We start from the raw sequence: 12,800 nt of genomic DNA on the forward strand, positions 1-12,800 counted from the left end.
TGGGGAGTGGTGATATAGACAGAGAAGGGAAATAAGTAAAATTAGAAAGAAGGTATAATTTTACGAAACATGCACATAGGATTTCCTTTATATCTAAAATTGCATATATATTTATATATAGTTATAAAGATATTACCTTAAAATATTTTAAAGAAAGGATGAGTAAAAATATACTGAAAAATTATTATCAAAAGAAAACTGGGTAGCAGGATCATTGACAAGATTGACTGTAATACCAAAAATATTAGAATCAAGGAGGATCATTTCTTAGTGATAAAATGAACAATTCTCTGAAAGACAGAGCAATTCTTAACCTACGTGCCCTCTATGTGTTTTACAAACATATGTAAACGCTATTATATATGCTTCCCAGGTGGTGCTTGTGGTAAAGAACCCGCCTGACAATGCAGGAGACTCAAGAGATGCAGGTTCACTCCCTGGGTCAGGAAGATCCCCTGGAGTAGGAAATGGCAACCCACTCCAGTATTCTTGCCTGGAAAATTCCATGGACAGAGGAGCCTGGTGGGTTACAGTCCCTGGGTCACAAGGAGTTGGACACAACTTAGCACACACAGTGCATTATACTGTGAGTATCTTCTGACATCTTTTTTTTTTTCATTCAGTATTGTTTATCAGATGTATACATTGTGATACATGTAGATTTAGATTCTGCATCTTAGTTGCTCTACAGTAAGTATTCCATCAGAATAATTATTCATTTCTCTTTTGATAAAGATTTAGGTTCTTTCTGTTCTTTTACTATTAAAAGCAATGGTGCAATGAATAGAATTGTACATATTTCATTTCAATCATGTGCAAGTATATTTGTAACTGAATTCCTAGAAGTAGATTTCCTGGGTCAAAAACTATACACATTAGTGATTTTGATAGATATTGCCAACTTGCCAACAAGGGCTCTACCAGTTTACCTACCCCCACCCCAGCAATATTTGAAGGTGCCCGAGGCTCCACATCCTCCATCACACAGTGTTTTCAAGCTTTCTTATACTGGTCAGTCTCACAGGCGAAATGGTATCTCATTTTATTTTTATGAATGAACATCCTCTTAAGTGTTGCAATGGCATTTGTATTTCCTTTCCAATAACATTTCTATTTGTACACTTTGTTCATCGTAACATTGGTTTGTTGGTCATTTTATTGATTTATAGGAGCTCTTCACGTATTTGGGCACAATCAGCAGAAAATATTTCTCCCGTGTTTTCATTTATTTTTAGATATCCTTAGAATTGTTTATATACTCTTTTTGCCTGCCAGAACATTTTGTTTTTGTGAAGTTGAAACTTTTCCTTTCTTTCTCTTATACATTTTGTCAACTTATAGAGCTCTTCTCTACTTCAGGCTTATAAAAAACATTCTCCTGTGGTTTATTTTAAGTACTTTTATAATTTCATATTTACATTTAAAAACAAACACCAGTAGAAGAAGATATTTGCAACTGTACAAATATAACTGATATCCGGTATCCAGAACATATAAATTCCTAGAAATCAATAATAAGAAAAACAACCCCAATAGAAAAATGGACAAAATATATGAACAAACAACTCCGAGAGGAAGAAATCTAAGTGGCTAACAAATGGAAAAGATATTTAACCTCTCTGCTATTTCAGGAAAAAGCAATGTCAAACAACAATATTCTATACTCATAAGATTGACAACAATTTTAAATTGTGAAGATATCAAGCATGGTAGAATGTGGGAAAACACTGATGTGAATAAACTGCAGGTGGGACAAAAAATTGGTAAAAAACCACTTTGGAAGACAGACTGGCAACATCTATTGAAGCTGAAATGCTCCTGCACCCTTCTGCCCCAATGACCTCCACCTCCTGTAACTCCTGCCCTTATATAATCCCCTCCCCTTGAGTGTGGGCTAGACTTAGTAATTCACTTTTAATCAATACAATATGGTGAAAGTGTTGGATATCACTTCTGAGATCTGCCTTGAAGAAATGTTCAAACTTCTTAAGAGAGAAGAAAAATGATATGGGTCAGAAATTTGGATTTGCATTTTAAAAAAAGGAAGAAATTTTGAGAAGGAATAAATTAAGGTATAAATAAAAATCTTTTCTTTGCTCTAACTGATCCAATGAATAGCAGTTTCATTAAAAAATAATAACAAGGTATTAGATGATTATGGATAAGGGAAATGAATGATAGCAATGAAGGATAGGAGAAAGGAATTGGAAATATTCTGTTGCAAGGTGCCTGCACTACGTATGAAGAGGTACAGTGTCATTTGAAAGTGGGTTTGGATCAGTTGTAAATGTATACTGCTAACTCTAGGCTAGCAGAAGAAGAAAAGCTGGAGAAGGAAATGGCAACCCACTCCAGTGTTCTTGCCTGGAGAATCCCAGGGACGGGGGAGCCTGGTGGGCTGCCGTCTATGGGGTCGCACAGAGTCGGACACGACTGAAGTGACTTAGCAGCAACTCTAGGCTAACCACTAAAAATGCAAAAACAAGAATTATGGTTGAAATTCTAAGAGAAGAGAGAAAAGAGAATCATATAAAATTCTCAATTAAAATCAGAAAAGGCATGAAAAGAACGGGAGACTGGATTTCCCTGGTGGCACAGTGGATAAGAATCTGCCTGCCAATGCAGGGGACACAGGTTTGATCCCTGGTCCAGAACGCACAAGCCGTGGACCAACAAAGCCTATGTGCCACAGCTACTGAGCCTATGCTCTAGAGCCCAGGAGCTGAAACTACTGAAACCTGTGTGCCTAGAGCCTGTGCTCCACAAGAGAAGCCACTGCAGTAAGAAGCCCACACACACTACTAGAGAGTAGCCCCCACTAGCTGCAACTAGAGAAAGCCTTTGCACAGCAATGAAGGCCCAGAACAACCAAAAGTTAAAAAAAAAGAGAGAATGAAAGACCCCCACACACACAAAAGGGAGAAAAAACAGTGGCAATAAATAGGAAACAGTCACAAATATGGTACATATTAATCCAACTACACCAACAATTACTTTAAATGTGAGTGGTCTAACTATACCAATTAAAAGGCAGAGACTACAGAATAGATTATTTTTTTTAAGGTCAGAAACCAATTTGAAATATAAAGACACAAATTAGAAGTAAATGAAAGAGAGATTTACATGCTTACATTAATAAGAAGACTGGAGTAGCTATGTTAATTCCAGACAGAGCAGATTTCAGGACAAGAAAAATTATCAGGGATAAATATGGACATTATATAATGATAAAGGGGGTCAATTCACCAAAGAGATGTAACAATCCTTAATGTGTATGCACCTGACAACAGAGCATCAAAATATGTGAGGCAAAAACTGGTAGGACCACAGGGAAAAATAGATGAATCCACTATTACAGTTGAAGACTTCAACACCCCTCTATCAGTAATTGACAGAACCAGCAGGCAGAAAATCAGTAAGGACATAGTTGAACTGAATTGCATCATCAATCACCTGGATCTAATTGACATTTATAGACTACTTCATCCAACAAAAGCAGAATACACATTCTTCTCAAGCTCACATGGAACATTCACCAAGATAGACCACATCCTGGGTGATAAAACACATCTTAACAAATTTAAAACATTAGACATCATACACAGTGTGTTCTCAGACCACAGCAGAATTAAATTACAAATCAATAACAGAAAGATAGCTGGAAAATCTCAAAATATTTGAAGATTAAACAACACACTTCTAAATAACACATGGGTTCAGAAGAAGTCTCAAGAGAAATTTTTTTAAGTTTGAAGTAAATAAAAATGAAACTAGAATTTACCAAAATTTGTGGGATACAGTAAAAGCAGTGCTTAGAGAGAAACTTATAATATTGAAAGAATACATTAGAAATGGAGAAAGATCTAAAATTGATAGTGTAAGTTTCCACTGTTAAGAAACTACAAAAAGAGAGCATATTATACCCAAAGTAAGCAGAAGAAAAGAAATAATAAAGTAGCAGAAATAAATGAAATTGAAAAAATAGAGCAATATAGAATATCAATTAAACCAAAAGCTGATTTTTTGAAAAGATCAACAATATTGGTAAGTCTCTAGCCAGGGTGACCAAGAAAAAGGGAGAGAAGACAAAATTACTAATATTAGAAACATGACTGAAGTGACTTAGCAGCAGCAGCAGAAGAAATGAAAGAGGAGCTATCACTACTGATCCTGTAGACACTACAAGGATAATAAAGACATTAATTATGAATAATTACGTGCCTACAAATTTGATATCTTAGGTGGACAAATTCTCTGGCTTACTTTTAATAAATAGGATATGGCAAAAGTGTTGCGATGTCACTTTTGACTTTAAGTCATAAAAGAACTGTGTCTTCCATCTTAGTTGCTCTCTGGCTCTCTCTCACCAACTGCCAGGTTGTGAGGAGACTCAGGAAGCCTATGGCTAGGCCCACATGACAAGGAATTGAAGCCACACAGCAACCACATGAGTGACCTTGGCAGTGGATCTTCTGAGGCCTTCCAACAGCCATGTAAAGAGCTTGGATGTCGACCTCCTACAACAATTTTGCCTGCGAATGCGACTGCAGCACAGATGACAGCTTGAGTGCAACTTCATGAGAGATTTAGAGCCAGAGGCATCCAGCTAAGGCATGTATAGGTTCGTGACCTGTGAAACTATAATAATTGTCTGTTGTCTTAAACTTCTAAGTTTTGAGGCAATTTGTTACACAGCATTAGTTAACTACTACATATCTTTTGACCCAGAAATTCTACTTCAAAATACATACACTAGAGTAGCTTTTTCCAATCCTTTCCACATCAGAGCATGTTAAAAATGCTACTATGTCTACCAGCTCACTGGAATGAAGAGACAGCCTACTCTTAGCCATAGGGAACAGCCCCAGGGCAGCAGCTGGGTAAAGCCAGGCCCATCTTTCTAGAGGGCTAAGGGAATCAATATATCAGAACCCCCATTACTCGGTTGCAAAGGACTGCCTCAGAGAAACTCTTCAATACGGGCACAAGGACACATAGCCAAGATGTTCATTAAATCTTCACTTATAATTGCACAAAACAGGAACAATCCAAGTCCATCAGCAGGCAAAAAGATAAAGAAATTAGATAATCCACGTAACAGAAGTCCATACAATGATATATTATAGTAACATCATATTGGAAAATTGATACAATTATATTCATTAGTTAAAATGTATGACCTAGATCTCAATGAATCAAATTGCTAACTTCCAAAAAATATTAAATGAAAATTTGTTCCCAGAGGATGTATTTATTATGCTATTCACATAATGTAAAATACATGAAACAATAATGTATATTGGTAAGAAATAAATACATACATATAAAAAAAGAAAAAGCATGCACAAGAAAGAGACTTCCAAATGGTTCTTTTTTGGGAAAAAGAGGTAAGATGAATAGGATAAAGTGAGAGATTCAACTGTAATATTTTGTTTAAAAAACAGAAGAATCTGAGGATCCAAACAAAATAAAATGTGCTTGGTCTGTGTAACAAGTACATGTGGGCAAAAGTACATTTTATTCTCTGTACTTTATATTTGAAATATTTTAACAAAAATACATTATTTCTTGAGTACAAAAGTACATATACATTAGATGAAGCTTATTAATTGGGTTGTGGAATCTCTCTATATTCCTGTTTATTTTGCAGTCTATTCACTCTATCTATACCAAAACCACTATAACTGCAGACTTTCTGATTTCTATATTTCTAACAATATTTAATGCATGCATTTTAAAATTACATTATTTGGTGTATAAATTTTAGTGGGTATATCTTCTTGGTGAATGAAACAACATGATTTTTTTTAATGCTTTTTACTTTGAGTTCTTAATTTTTCTGATATTAACATTGCTACATGTCTCTTTCCTTCCTTCTTTCCTTCTCTTTTTTCTTTCTAAAATTTCTTCTTTCCCCTTCCTCCATCTTTTCTTCTCTACCTTTTTCTTTCCTTTCTTTCTGTCTTAGGTGAAACATATAAACAGCATATAATTGGATTTCTAAAAACTAAATGCTTAAATTGAGAGTTTGCTTTTACATTTTTTATGGGAGACATTAACCCATAGGACATACTGATATATCTGGATTTATTTCTGACCCCCCTCCCTTTTTAACATACTTTCTTGTTGCCTCTCATCCCATTTCTGCATTTTGTAAGAATGAATTTTTTTCTTTGTTCTACATGCTATTTCTTCAATGGTTTGAAAGTTATACATCCTATTTCTATTCTGTTATTACCCCTAAAACTCCTTGTTCTTCTATTATGTACTTTATTCCCAGTAAAGAACAAAGCTTTGCTATTGTCGTGAACAAAGGTAAGTCTTACATTTGATTCAAGTATTAGAGATACATGTAAAGCACAATATATAAAAAAGACTTTGGAGTTCGGTAAAACTGTGTAAATCCAAAAGGCATAGCTATAATATTTTAAAGGGCAATGCAATTATAAGAATGTGAAGCTATGTTGTGCTGCAATGACTGATCATTTCTTCTGGATAGAGAAGCTCGATTAACAGCAACAATTTGTATGATAAACAGTTCAGTTTGCTTCAACCACCAGGTTAAAAAATTTTCTGCTGACCACAACCCTAAATACAGTGATACTTCCACTACAAATCATAACATAGAACATAGGATAGGGTATATTAATATGATTACTTTCATATCGGAATGAATCAGAAGGAATTTGCAGATTTCACTTTATATCAGACAGCAAGGACAGCAGCCATGCAAACCCCAGAACAGAAGGGTATATGACTAAATGTTTAACATTTGTTACAGCTGGCTGCTGGTTACAGTTTTCGCTGTCCTTTTCTGTATCCTTGACGATTTCATCATTTCAAATGAAATAATGCTTTCGGGCCCACCCTGATTTGTTGAGAGCAGCTGCCGCCCCCGCCACATCAAGGGGGCGGGCCGCCGCGACGCCACAATCACTTCCGCCGCCGCAGCCGCGCCTGCCCCACTGCTGTCTGGAGGGGGAGGAGCTGGAGCCCCGGGAGCAGCGGCTCTGGCGGTTGTGGCGGTTGGAGGTCCTGGAGATCTGTTCTTCCCGAGAACGTGCGGGGTCGCGACTGGGTGAGTGAAAGACTTTATTTCCTCGACCTCTTCAGACGTGACGGTGGGGCCAGTGGCCGAGCGTGAGGGCGAGTGGCCGGGCACCGGGGTAAGGATGTGGGGGTGGGGGGCTCTAGCGAACAGATTTTCGGGCTTACCCCTCGGGAAGGGGTGGGGCGGACGCGGGACCTGACCAAAGAGGGAGGCCTGTGTCCTCCATTGGCCCGATTTAGGACTCATTCTCCATCCCTGGCTCCCGTATGGCCCGGCCCCCGCTCTGGTGGCTTGAGTCGCTGTTCAAGAGGGGAGTGGTGGTCGCGGCCCTCTATGCCTGTCCTCCCCTCTCCTCCTGCCTCCCTTCTTGGCTCCTGTGTGAAGCGATCCGTGGCCTTTCCCCATTTTGCAGTTGTTTTAATGAATGGTAAAGGATGAAGATTTTTAGGCAAATATATTGTTCCAGGAAAAGAAATGCTGTCAGAAAAACAAATCATTCCCAGGGAAAATTGTATCCTCACACTCCCTTTCTTTTCTCCCCCTTCCCTGCCACATTGGTTTGGATCTACTCTTTGAGCTGATAAACGTTCCCCTCTCTCATTATGACATTGCGGACCCCCTCCCATCCTAGTGTCTTGCGTGCACGCACAGGGACACACACACGCACATGACCGCACATGCATGGGTGTGTGCACCCGGGCACACATGCACGCGTGCTTGCGTGCGCACACACACACGCACTCACGCATGCCCAAAACCTTCCAATGCAGCTGCCTTACCGCTGCCCCCATACTCAAGGTTCCTGAGTGTCCCCTCCCCCCCACATGCTTGGACACACATGTACAGACACCCTCTCAGACATTGTCACACTCCCCAGTGCCTTCCCCTGAGAGAGACACAGAATGACTGACACACACACAGCCTCCCACCCTCTGGTGCCTTTCCTGCCTCTCACCCCCTTCCACAAACATACCTCCCCTCCTCCCTGTGCCTCTGCGTGCTCTGGTGAGCATACAACACAACACACACACACACCCACACCCTCTGTGAGGCCTTACCCCTTGCCTGCCACTGCCACACGTAAGGATATCCTTGGATTGCTGGCTCCTTTTTCCTACACCACTTACACGCGTACTCACCCACACACTCTTTCACATACCCCTCTCAGGTGCTCCCTGTCTGCTACATATGTCTAGACAGCCTCCTTCGCTGGTCCCTGCCATGCACACACTCACACTCACGTAAATCCCTTGGAACATCCCCCCTTCCTGTCGCCACATCCATGAATACAGATGTTCTTTGATTGCTGGTGCCCACCCACCTGCCACATGCATGTCCCTCTCCAGTGATGTCTCCCCATTGATGCATTTGTTCACACTGACACTTCTCGATTGTTGCCTCCCATTTTGATGAACACACACACAAACTGGAGGACACTCCATTCAATGCCACTATACTTCTCCTGGCCTGCCACAGACACATAAACATAGGCATCCCTCCCTAGAGCTCCAGCCATCACACATCAGAACCACATGCACATTCTCTTTCTATCATACGTTCACATGCCCCTCTCCTCTGAAGCCACACCATGCCTGTCATTTCATACCCACATCCACAATGGGTCTCATTCTGCCCAACAGTCATGGCCTTTTCGCATGCTGCTGTCACCAGCCCTTTCCCTTTACAAACACAGGAGTCTTTCCTCTTCATGATTGCTGGTCCCCCTTCCACCTGTCCTGCTCCTCCTGACAGACACCAGGCACTCTCACATACATAGTGATGGTGATCTATATTTTCCACTCTATTCCAGTTTGCATTTCTCCTGTATGTCTACAGGGCTCAGAAAAATGCAGGCACCCCATAAAAAAACCACAGCCATCTTTCCTCTTCCCATGTTGGCACAATTCCAGTGTTTCACCCACCTTCTGAACGTCCAGTCACCCTCCATCTTCCATCAGATTCTCCCATAAGTCTGGCTTTCCTACAAACCCAGTTTTGTAATCATTTTGCCAACATTACAAATGTGTTCCAGTTCTACACCTGACAGTCACTTGAATGCTATTTCAGGCCTTAGAAGAAAGTGAAACTAATTTTAAAGGCCCCTTATTCTTTTTTTTTTCTTTACCTGCTGAAGTGAAAATAAATCTCCCTGCTCCTTTATACTGAACTGATTTGACCTCTCCATCTCCAAAGCGTGTGCAGGGAGCAGGAGCCTTCCCACTCAATCCCCAGCCATATTGGAAACCCTCCTAAATAGAGCAAATGGGTCAGGAATCTAGCAAGCCTGTCTGGCCCAAGCCAGCAGGAGGGTGTCAGTCCAATACAGGCAGGAGGTATGGAAGAAGGCATGCTTATGTCAGTTTCAGGCCATCCACAAGCCAGCAAGAAAGGATTTCCAGGCAGACAAAGACGCCATCCGAAGTCCCAATGCACAGATCAGCCCCCAGTCAAACCACCAAGAGGAGCCGATCACCGTTTTCCACCACTCGTCGTAGTTGGGATGACAGCGAGAGCTCAGGAACCAGCCTGAACGCTGATAATGAGGACTACTCCAGGTACCCGCCCAGAGAGTACAGGGCTTCGGGGAGCAGAAGAGGAATGGCTTATGGACATGTTGACTGTTTCGGGGCAGATGATAGTGAGGAGGAGGGGGCTGGGCCTGTTGAGCGAGTGTCAGTGAGAGGGAAAACTGGCAAGTTTAAAGATGATAAGCTGTATGACCCGGAGAAGGGGGCAAGGTCTCTGGCTGGGGTGGCCTCACAGTTCTCTAGTTTTAACCATGATGTGAGAGAGGAGCTTGACAAGTTAGACCCAGCCCCTGCAGCACGGTCCTCTGCTAGCAGAGCTGAGTTCTTGCAGTCAAATAGCATGGCCTCTCAGCCGTCTTCTGCTGAAGGCAAGGTGGTCACAAACAGCAACAACCTGGAGAGGGAGAGACAGGAGCCGAATTTACCTGCATGTCCCAGCAGGGCTCCTGTGAGTATTTGTGGTGGGGAAAACACTCCCAAGAGCGCAGAGGAACCGGTGGTGAGGCCTAAAATCAGAAATCTGGCAAGTCCCAACTGCGTGAAACCAAAAATCTTTTTTGATACCGATGATGATGATGATATGCCACATAGCACTTCCAGGTGGAGGGAGACTGCCAGCGCTGATGAAGGCCACTTGGATGGCCTGGCAAGAAGGAGCGGAGGTGAGGGCTCAAGTGGCTACCCTGAGCCGAAGTACCCCGAAGACAAGAGGGAAGCCAGGAGTGACCAAGTGAAGCCCGAAAAGGTGCCTAGACGGCGACGAACCATGGCCGACCCCGACTTCTGGACATACAGCGATGACTACTACAAATACTTTGAAGAAGACTCTGACAGTGACAAAGAGTGGACTGCGGCTCTGCGTCGCAAGTATCGTGGTCGGGAGCAAAATCTGTCGTCCAGCGGCGAGAGCTGGGAGACTCTGCCGGGAAAAGAAGAGCTTGAAGCCGAGCAAGCCAGAGTGAATGCCAGTGCTGGTGCCAGTGCTGGCACCAGTGGCAACAATGAACTTGAAGAAGTTCGAGGGCCATCTCTCCAGGAAGAGGAAAGGGCATCCCCCGAAGAAGGAGAAGTTCCTTGGCTCCAATACAATGAAAACGAGAGCAGCAGTGAGGGGGATAATGATTCTGGTCAGGAGTTTCTGCAGCCTGGTGTCTTCATGCTGGATGGCAACAACAACCTTGAAGATGACTCTAGTGTCAGTGAAGACCTCGAAGTGGATTGGAGCCTCTTCGATGGGTTTGCGGATGGGTTGGGGGTAGCTGAAGCCATTTCCTACGTGGATCCTCAGTTCCTCACATACATGGCACTTGAAGAACGCCTGGCCCAGGCAATGGAAACTGCCTTGGCACACTTGGAGTCTCTGGCGGTGGATGTGGAGGTGGCCAATCCACCAGCCAGCAAGGAAAGCATCGACACTCTTCCTGAGATCCTGATCACGGAAGATCACAGTGCGGTGGGGCAGGAGATGTGTTGCCCCATCTGTTGCAGTGAATATGCGAAGGGGGAGGTGGCGACGGAGCTGCCATGCCACCACTATTTCCACAAGCCTTGCGTGTCCATCTGGCTTCAGAAGTCAGGCACCTGCCCCGTGTGCCGCTGCATGTTCCCTCCCCCACTTTAAGACCAAGGCTCTTTACTCCTGGTCTGATGATTTTCCCCATCTGAAATCCACAATACTGCAGGAGCCCTCTCCAAATTAACCATTGCAATGAAACCAATCAGTCGATTAATCTCCACCTGTTGATTCCTTGTGATTATTTCCAGTGTGAAAATGGTTGTGTATGATTGCATTACAAAAATCATACTGTGTTTTAGAGGTTAGAAAGGGAAAACCAAATTTTCTAAGTGCTACTTGAGATTGCAGCAAGAAGATGCATTTTCTAACCTGAGCAGTGAAATGTTGCATTTTTTTTTTCAGTAGAACATGTTGCTGTTGATTGTAATGTCAAGTTTATCTGTTAAATTTGTCCAAGAGGCATCATCATTTCTGTTGCATGTTATGGGTTAATGTTCCTGTAATTGCAGTGCCGTAAAAGCTTATTAAAGTTCTCCTTTTGGTTTTACATGGTATAGTGGAATTGTTTGGTTTCGTCTAAAACCGTGGTACTAAGTGACTTTATAATTGATCTCTTGCATTTGCCTCCAAAATAGGGTTTTTTGGTGTTCCTACTAGGAAAAAAAAATTAGTTTCATTGGAAATACTGACTCCAACAACAACAAAAGTAAGGGTAATTATTTCTAAAAGTAGGAGTAAAGTGTATGGCTGTTGAACTACTAAAGGGGAAAAGTTTGAGTAAAAAATATTCTGTCAGTCTATGAGAAGGAAAGAAACAGTGAAAAAGCCTAGTAAAAATAATGATGGTAGGAACACATCCAAACAGACTGTAGAGGTGAAGGAGTTACAATTCTCTTTTAGAAAATAGCAAGTCTCAGAGGGAATGGGTAAAAACTCAAACTGTATGCTGATTGTATACATTAACACAGTGACACAAAAGGAAGAGAGAAATATATGCCAGACAAGTACTATGAAAAACAGAGGTGCCCACCCACAGAAAGTGAACAGGTTTGAACCTCTGGCCGTATTGGCTTCAGATCTCTCTCTCTCTCCAGTGAACATACATTTTCAGGTACAGGTGAAGAACTTCACCTGTTATTTTGACCTTCTTCCACAGAGGTAAGCACTATCCAGGAAATGGTGTGTTTACTTCTCGTCTACCTTTTTTGAAGTGTGTGTGTGCATGTGTATTTGTGTACATATATATGTATATGCCTGTATGTATCTCCATAACCAATATAGAGTTTTTTAAATGGACATAATTGCTAAAATGTATCATTTTGCAGCTTTATTTTTTTCACTCAGCATTGTTTCTGAGATTTCGTCATTTTGATACATGCCTTTTAACTGCTGTATACTAAATATTCCATTGTACACTTACCACAAGTTATTTATCTATTCTCTCATTGGTGGATATTTAGTTTCTTCCCAGTGTTTTGCAACAGTGAACATAATTAAAAGATGTTCCTCTGTACACATGTGTGAATTTCTTTAGGGGTAAGTACATGGAGGTAAAATTTGGGCATCTTAGGGTTAGAGCATCTTCATTCTAACTAGATATTGCCAAACTGCTGTCCTAAGTGATTGTACTAATTCAGACTCCTCCCAACAGTTGGAGAGCTGTTTTCAGCATCAACAGCTTGGCTATTGCTAACGATCAACCTCA

General features: G+C 41.6%; 1 protein-coding gene across 4 annotated transcripts; it reads left to right on the top strand.

Annotated features, from left to right (window-relative positions):
* The first annotated feature begins 6,974 nt into the window (after positions 1-6,974).
* Positions 6,975-11,642, top strand: PJA1 (praja ring finger ubiquitin ligase 1). 4 transcript variants are annotated; one of them, XM_024988342.2, is made up of 3 exons: positions 6,975-7,078; positions 9,412-9,606; positions 10,171-11,642. In XM_024988342.2, the coding sequence occupies exons 2-3, from the start codon at positions 9,479-9,481 to the stop codon at positions 11,198-11,200; spliced, it is 1,158 nt and encodes a 385-aa protein (XP_024844110.1). In that variant the 5' UTR covers positions 6,975-7,078; positions 9,412-9,478; the 3' UTR covers positions 11,201-11,642. The 4 variants fall into 4 exon arrangements, with proteins under 4 accessions (XP_024844110.1, XP_024844109.1, XP_024844108.1 ...); XM_024988341.2 differs by having other exon boundaries at positions 6,975-9,606; XM_024988340.2 differs by having other exon boundaries at positions 9,418-11,642.
* The last annotated feature ends 1,158 nt before the right edge of the window (positions 11,643-12,800 follow it).

Source organism: Bos taurus, chromosome X (assembly GCF_002263795.3).
Source record: "Bos taurus isolate L1 Dominette 01449 registration number 42190680 breed Hereford chromosome X, ARS-UCD2.0, whole genome shotgun sequence".
Lineage (NCBI taxonomy): Eukaryota > Metazoa > Chordata > Mammalia > Artiodactyla > Bovidae > Bos > Bos taurus.